The 8363-nt window shown below is 36.7% G+C and overlaps 1 protein-coding gene across 1 annotated transcript; it reads left to right on the forward strand.

Annotated features, from left to right (window-relative positions):
* Positions 1 to 2187: 2187 nt before the first annotated feature.
* On the forward strand, positions 2188 to 4312 carry PNSB5 (NAD(P)H dehydrogenase 18). The gene is made up of 5 exons (XM_079086895.1): positions 2188 to 2502; positions 2889 to 2949; positions 3300 to 3362; positions 3696 to 3754; positions 3917 to 4312. The coding sequence occupies exons 1-5, from the start codon at positions 2233 to 2235 to the stop codon at positions 4145 to 4147; spliced, it is 684 nt and encodes a 227-aa protein (XP_078943021.1). The 5' UTR covers positions 2188 to 2232; the 3' UTR covers positions 4148 to 4312.
* The last annotated feature ends 4051 nt before the right edge of the window (positions 4313 to 8363 follow it).

Consider the following 8363-nt stretch of genomic DNA (forward strand, 5'->3'; position numbering starts at 1 on the left):
ATTGATAGAGAAGAACGAAGATATGAAAGATCTAGGGTTTTCTGAGGAAGATAGAGAAGGAGAGAGAAACGGATTTTCCTTTGAGGGTTTTCACATTTGCGCTAGGGTTTCATGACAGTGGTTGCAACACTTATAGTCGAAGGTTTCTTAGTGGGGAAGATGAAGATGATGCTAGGAACCACTCGATCTAGGCAGATACGTCAACAATATCGGTTGCCATACGCCGGAGTCGCCAAAGAAATCCTCGTGCCATACGTCAGAGTCACCGGAGATGGAGACATGGCGTACGAGCGGTCGGAGACGGAGACATGGCGTATCAGCGGGGTTTTTTTCTCATCTCACCAAAAACTATCCCTAATCTGATGTATGTTGCAGGTGTGTGATGGTTTTTAAGATCGGCGATGAAGGTGCGGTTTTTCTGGTTGGCGGTGAAGGTGAGGTTTTTCAGATCGACAACAAAGTTTTTGGGTTTCCGATCGACGTCTATGAAGGTTCTTTGGGTTGGTGACGAGACTGGTGAAGGAGAAATGCTTTATATTTGGCGATGGAGAGGGATGTTCTTGAGTGGCAAAAAAATCTACTTGAAGATGGAGGTGGAGGATGGTGGTGGTGACTAATGGTTGTCAAAATCAATGGTTATGGGGTATGTATTTTGAAGATCGAACCCAGAAGATGTTCTTCAGTTTAAGTGTTTATGAAACACAACCCGAGAGAGAGAGAGAGAGAGAGAGAGAGAGATTATTGTAAGAATTTTGTTTTCTGGTGGTTATTTCAAAAAATAATTGTTTTTGTTTTTTTTAATTATTGTAATATAAAAGTAATTAAAAAAAGTAAATATCAGGGGCAAATTCATCATTATAAAAAAGTTAAAACCAAAATGGACCAAAGCCGCAACAAAATGAAAAGTTTGGAGCTCTGGTGCTTGTCCAAACCTTTTTGAACCAAAGTGGCAATTTTCAGCGAACCATAGGGACCATTTGTGCAGTTTTGTCTTTAGCATCTTGACCTACAACCTAACAAATGCGTTACCCTATGAAACTAAAAAAAATAAAAATTAAAAGGATCATGTCTAATTATTGAACCAAAAGGGTAAAAGGATGCAGAAATCGACATCCGCAACTGAAAGGCGATGTCGAGATTAGGAAGAGATGACTTTTCACGACTAAGGGATTGCCTCGGCGTTTCCAGTTAGGTTGTTTCTGTTCGATCCTCAGATCGATACGTGTTCATCTTCTGTCGTTCACCGTTTTATGCTCCAATCAATCGCTGACCACAAAGTCGTTGGCTTTCAAAAAGACACTTTCTCCCAAATACCATCACTACTCATTCCGAGCTGTAATCAAATAGAGAAGGATGCAAGAACGAATGGAACATCGGAAGCCAACCAAGTGTTTCAGTCGACATAAAATCCGGAAAAAATCCAGTGAGTGAAGAGGAAAAGGGGATCAGACGGAAGACAGAAATTAGTGAGTTTTGGTGAAAGCTTTTGCCAATGTCGGTGGAGTAAAACGAAACGGGAAATCGAGAGGAAGACAAAATCCCAAACAAAAGAAGAAGCCGATGAGAGATAGATGGATTCTGATAAGGAGAGAATGTAATGGTGGTGGTAGCTATCGCCGATCGAGCTAAGATGTTGCGGCTGGAAGGGAGGCGCTGATGGAGAACTTCGTACGCCGAAGTGGAGGGTTCGATGAAGGGGATGATGGATTGAAGGGAAAGGATGTGATAAAAACTAATGTACCTGTAGATTGGGGGATTCACGTCTGAGCAGTAGAGCCTACAAGATCGATTCTTCAAAGACTATTTTGCCATTGATTTTTTAATTTATTTAAATAAATGCATCCCCAACCCCACCCTCATCATCTTACGTTACCTTCCCCATCATTTTCCCTATTAAAATTATAGTTTTTTTAGGTAAGACAGATTCCAAACCCGTAACAAAAACAAACAGTAGGGACCAATCACGTAAAAAAACAAACAATAGTGACCTTCCGAGTTAAAAAAAATTAGTTAGGACCAAACGCGCAAATACCCCAAACCAGAGGGACCATTCGTGTAATTTACTCTAGTTTTTATGAATATATACAATTAGAAAAAACCGATGATAATATACGTGGCACATAATTACTTGACAGTGACATAAGAAACATTCACTGCCAATCACTCGAACATCATCTTCCCGTGAACAACTAAAATTTCCAAAAAGCCACACAATTAGAATCCAAAACAAAAATGGCGGGGGTTTCAGCAAAACCACTCTCTGCTTTATCCATTTCTTCAATCCCCAAAATCGCTGCTAACTCCGAACAATCCCCAAACAGGATTAGGGTTTCAAGTAACGCAATTTGTTCTACTTCATTCGGTCTCAGGTATAGAAGCATCAACAATCGGTGTAATGGTAGAAACAGGATAAACAGATTAAATGCAGCTGGATTAACTGATATCGAACCTGACCTGAATGAAGATCCTGTCGATAGGTGGGAGAACAGTGGCATTAGTGATGTATGTTTCCTTTTCGAATTTCATCTTCCATTGAGAATTGGTCTGCTTAAGATTTCTCGATTCCCAATTGAATTTAATTAGGCGGATTTCTATCTTTTAACTGTTTCTATCTTAGCGTTTTTTACAATGTCAACATAGTTATTGACTTAAATTTTTGCTGATGAGATTTTACATCTTCTGTTGAAAATCTCCGGATACTATTTCTTTCTTTTTGTTTTTTTCATGAAGAAAATTGAAGGAAAACTTGTGGAACAAAATTAAAGATAAGAATTTAAAGAAATTAATGTAGATGAGAGAAAATATACAATATTGGATTCGCTTTTGATCATTCTATATTTAGTTGTGTATATGATGGCATATAATAATCAATTTTGGTGTTGGATTAGGATGATTTTGTCTATGGAAAGTATGATGGACACCACACATACAATGAAGGAGATGACAAATGTAAGAAAATTTATGTGAATTAATAACTTTTCAATTTGTTTTGATTACTTAAGCTTTTAGTTTCGTGTGTGTACTTTAAATACCATTTGGAAGTGTTTAAGAGCGTGTTTTGGTTCGTAGATCTTGAGAGAGACATAAATGGGAATTGGAATTAGAGATTCCATTCCATTTAGTTAAATGGAAATCATTTTTGTCAAATTTATTCAGATCTATTTTTGATGGATTCTATGTAGCTTTTGAACTAGCTTATAGAGATTTTTCTTTTTTTATAATTCTTCCATATATACCATTTGTTATTTATAATAAAAATATATTTCTACGTGCCTTTATATCTCATTTTACACTTACAGCAACATTTTGGGGATCAATAGCAGAAGATTATGCAGCAGTCGACCCTCCCACTGGTTTCCAAGGTACATCTTATAGCTAGTTTTGTATTTATCCATAGTTCAGGGACCATTTTTGTCATTCTTAGTTTTCTTCGTAAACGCTAATTTCGCTTGATTCTTCATATTCGATGCCATATAAAATAAAGTCGCTGATCAATTTAATGCTCAGATTCTATTATTGATTAATGATGTTTGATGATGAAGTTGCGAAATATATGATCAATTTAATGCTCAGATTCTATTATTAAATTTGACCAATTTACATAAAGCATAAGTAACTACAAAAGGTTGACGATAATGGTCCCTACATTATAGATAAATACAAAACTAACATAGATCGCCTTTTGCATTCCTTAGGTCTCATTTCATGGCTATTTCTTCCGGCTGTCGCTCTTGGGATTAACCTCAATGTTCCGGTTAGATTGCCACTAAACTTTTCTTTTTTAATAAGAGTTTCTAAATCCATTAAAACAACCTAATTGTTGCCAAATATTAATCTATTATTTATGTAAAAGACGTTAATGCCCTTTGTTATTTTTATCGACTATGGAAAAGTCTATGACAAATATATATTACAGGGAGAATATTTGTACATTGGAGCGGCGATATTCGTTGTAGTATTTTGCATAATTGAAATGGATAAACCAAGTGAAGCGTACAACTTTGAGCCACAAATATATAACATGGAGAAAGGTTCTCGAGACAAGTTAATATCGGACTACAACACGATGGATATTTGGGACTTCAATGAAAAATATGGTGATCTTTGGGATTTTACTGTGACCAAAGATGATATCATGAAAAGATAGATTATCATATTCTATGTAAAAAAGCAAAAGCAAGTCCCATTTTTATAGAAACTCATCTCATGTATTTGAGGTCGCCAAAATATGATAGTCATCTTGTATACATGTCATTTTACAAAGATATGCAATGTATATTTGTGGTTGCAATTGATGTTCTATTTATCGTAATTTGTGTATGCTAAGTTGTGGAGCATGTGATTTTCCATTTGACCTTATTGCCGCTTCGAAAACTAAGGCTATGGATTTGGCTACAGGGTAGTTAGACCTGACAATTCGAGACACGAATACACGAATTTGTGAGTCACGCGAAACAACACAAATGCATCTTAAAAACTATGATAAAGCTTATTTCTAGTCATGTATTCGTATCGTGTGAAATTCATGGCTGACACGTTTTCATAACACACATACACGAATTGTCAGGTCTAAGGGTAGTGATGATGCAATTGTTGCGTAGACTGCACACAACTGTGATAGGTTTTCATTACTCAAACATCACAGATGCGATACCCGGTACTCAATGAGAAAAGTATGGTGCAACAGACAAAAATTTTGATCCGATAATAATGTTCATTACTCAGACACCGTAGATGCGGTACTCGATGAGAAAGGAATGGTGCAAGAGACATGAAGTGTGATCCAATAATATTTATTTGGAAACGGCGGAATTATATTAAAGCCACCGCCAATCAAGCACAAGGCAGGAAAAAACAATTACATAATTTTAAACGGAAAGCAAATCCATTCTGCTCGGTTACAAACACCAAAATGACCTTTATGCTTTACCCAACAAAAAACCAAAGTGATCATGTTATCCACAATTTCAAAGAGGTGATCCAATAATAATGTTTTTTAGGTTTGGCCCACAAGTAAATCTTGGGTCAACCCATCTAGGGATGTTAGTGGGACCAAACAAGACGTGGTTGCATCCCCCGCCCCTACCCCAAAATATACGTTTTGATGAATACAAAATCTCGCTCTAACTCGTTTTTATGACACGCATACACGAATTGTCAGGTCCAAGGGTAGTTATCATGCAATTATTGCGTAGACTGCACACAACTAAGGGTAGTTATGATGCAATTGTTGCGTAGACTGCACACAACTGTGATAGGTTTTCATTACTCAAACATAGCAGATGCGATACCCGGTACTCAAGGAGAAAAGTATGGTGCAACAAACAGAAATTTTAATCCGATAATAATGCTTATTACTCAGACACCGTAGATGCGGTACTCGATGACAAAGGAATGGTGCATAAGACATGAAGTGTGATCCAATAATATTTTTTTGGAAACAGCGAAATTATATTAAAGCCACCGCCAATCAAGCACAAGGCATGTAGGAAAAAACAATTACATAATGTTAAACAAAAAGCAAATCTAGTATGCTCAGTTACAAACACCAAAATGACATTTATGCTTTACCCAACAAAAAACCAAAGTGATAATGTTATCCACAATTTCGAAGAGTTGATCCAATAATAATGTTTTTTAGGTGTCGCCCACAAGTAAATCTTGGGTCAACCCATCTAGGGATGTCAGCGGGACCAAACGGGACGTGGTTGCATCCCCAGCCCCAACCCCAAAATATATGTTTTGATGAATACAAAATCTCGCTCTAGCTCATTTTCATGACACGCATACACGAATTGCCAGGTCCAAGGGTAGTTATGACGCAATTGTTGCGTAGACTGCACACAACTAAGGGTAGTTATGATGCACTTGTTGCGTAGACTGCACACGAATGTGATAGGTTTTCATTAATCAAACACAACAAATGTGGTACCCGATACTCAATGAGAAAAGTATGGTGCAACAGACAGAAATTTTGATCTGATAATAATGTTCATTACTCAGACACGGTACTCGATGAGAAAGGAATGGTCCAGGAGACATGAAGTGTGATCCAATAATAATTTTTTGGAAATGGCGGATTATATTAAAGTCACCGCCAATCAAACCTGAACGGCGGAAACATTCGGGGGCGGAGGACGTCATGTACAGTATCATAACAATTGAATATAAAAGATAGTACACACCACCATAATATATATTTGAAAAGTTTACATGATTGATGTATTACATGTTTCAAAAGTCAAATACAATATGATGTTCCAAAAGATGTTGCTAACGCCAGAGCATTAGTCCCCAAAAGTAGTTGCTAACCTGGTGTTTAGCGATTCCCTAAGAATACACGTTATTTCAAAGAAAAAGTGTCAACAATTAAGTTGTTGAGTTTATAAGTAGTTATTTGTGTAAATGTATGCCATTCGAAAGTTCACGTTTATTTTCCATAAAATCCGATATTTTCTTATAAAATGAGTTATGAATCGTTGTTTGTATGAAAGGAATGTATTGAACCAGGAAAATCCTATATTTTACTATAAGTGAGAAGTAGTCTTAAATGCCCAAGACTGTAACTTGTAAGTAAATATGTCATGCTTAAAATGATGATGTATAGTTTTATTAGTGAACAAAACTATAGGAAGCTTGTATTTTCACATAAAAATAACTGTAATATTAATTTTCCCATAAGAACATAATACCATAATAATTGTCTATCCTGTGAGTTTTCATAGCTGTACTATGATGGATTTGCTTGTACCGACGTTCTTCAAGCGTCGAAATGTTATGACACTTGTCACCCTTAACCTGCCGGTCCGGATGTAGCTAACAGCCAGGGTGCGGGATCATCAGTCTCGTATAGATCTATACACACTTATCACGTTCTCCGGACGGAGACTTTGGTTATAAAACAGGGCTTCCTTGTATACCTTGATAGGTACAATGAAGACGAATGACTTACATATTCTCAATTAAGTCACGTATTTTTGAAATGAATGTGTTTATGTCCGAAATGATTACCCTTTTTACTATGTTGATAAAGGCATAACAATGATTTGTAGTTTCTTATATATATAAGAAATGTTATAGTTGAAATGGTTACCCTTGTCAAGATGTATTATGCAAACATATAAATAAAGCATGTTTTTATTTACAAATATATTTCATCCCGAGAGGGTAAACTGGTATCGTAAGATGTTTTGCATGCTAACATTTTCGTATGATAGTTATAACAACATCAAGGAGTTTATAGTAAAAGATTGATGTTTTCACACGATTTTAACCGTGTGTTTACTTGTATTCCCCCCTTAAAGTGTTTAAAAAGCATTTAAAAGTGTAGTGGAAGGGGTATGAACTCACTTGGTAGGAGTGACGGGTTGATGAAGACGATGTTAAAATCGGGCAGCACTTCGACTGGAAAGAAGCAAGTTTCTCGGAAACTTCGGGACTTCGGCTTTCGTCAGGGCTTGGACACGTAACCGGGGCGTTGGGGTAGTCTTGGGATGCTTAACACAGAGTAAAAGTAGGAGGTATGATAGAATTGAGCAGCCAAAACCGAAGCCCTCAGTTTCTATTTATAGGGTGCATTTTTTTGAGTTCACGTCATGAACATGAAGTTGTTCACGTCGTGACTTTGGTTCTTATCCCTTCCGTAGACTCTACGTCTGATAGCCCGACTCTGGCACACATCAGGCACTAGCTCACGTCGTGAGCTTCTGGCTCACGTTGTGAGTTTTCTGACAGTGTGGGGTTTCATGTCCCGAACTTCAGAAATTCATATATCTCGCATACGAGTTTCGATTTTGACGTTCTTTATATCCACGCGTAGATGAGATTATGCTTTACAACTTTCGTTTAGACTCCGTCGGCTAATTTTGATTTTATTTTTAATATTATATTTTTAACAGGCCGGGACTAGAAAAGTCTGTTAAAAATCCACAACTTTTTCATCTGACGTCCGTTTTTGTCTGTCTTTTTACCATTGCACTACTATTGTCGAGATATTCGATTCTTGTTAAGGTTGCATCGGCTAAAAGTCGCTCGATCTCTATTTCGAGTTTTTAGCTGTCTACTACTATATCCGAAACTTAGAAAAATCATAACTTCCTCATACGAAGTCAGATTTGGACATTCTTTTTATGTACGTTTATGGTTTAATGATATCTACGACTTTCATTTGGATACCTACGGCTAAAAAGTATTTTATTGACATTTCGCGTTTTATGCTTAACAGTGTTTTACAGGTTTTGTTGCGGATCTTCGATTGGTCATAACTCCTTCGTTATAACTCGGATTTTAGTGTTCTTTATATTTTTGAAAACCTTGTTACGATATCTACCACTTAGTACATCCAAATTGAGATTTTTGAACAT

This window comes from Lactuca virosa, chromosome 3, assembly GCF_052849685.1.
Source record: "Lactuca virosa cultivar CGN04683 chromosome 3, Lactuca_virosa_CGN04683_v6, whole genome shotgun sequence".
Taxonomy (NCBI): Eukaryota; Viridiplantae; Streptophyta; class Magnoliopsida; order Asterales; family Asteraceae; genus Lactuca; species Lactuca virosa.

Coding starts and splice junctions, on each gene's coding strand:
- PNSB5 (XM_079086895.1), top strand. CDS start 2,233: ATGGCGGGGGTTTCAGCAAAACCACTCTCTGCTTTATCCATTTCTTCA. Junction 2,503..2,888: donor AGAACAGTGGCATTAGTGAT/GTATGTTTCCTT, acceptor GTGTTGGATTAG/GATGATTTTGTCTATGGAAA. Junction 3,755..3,916: donor GGATTAACCTCAATGTTCCG/GTTAGATTGCCA, acceptor TATATATTACAG/GGAGAATATTTGTACATTGG.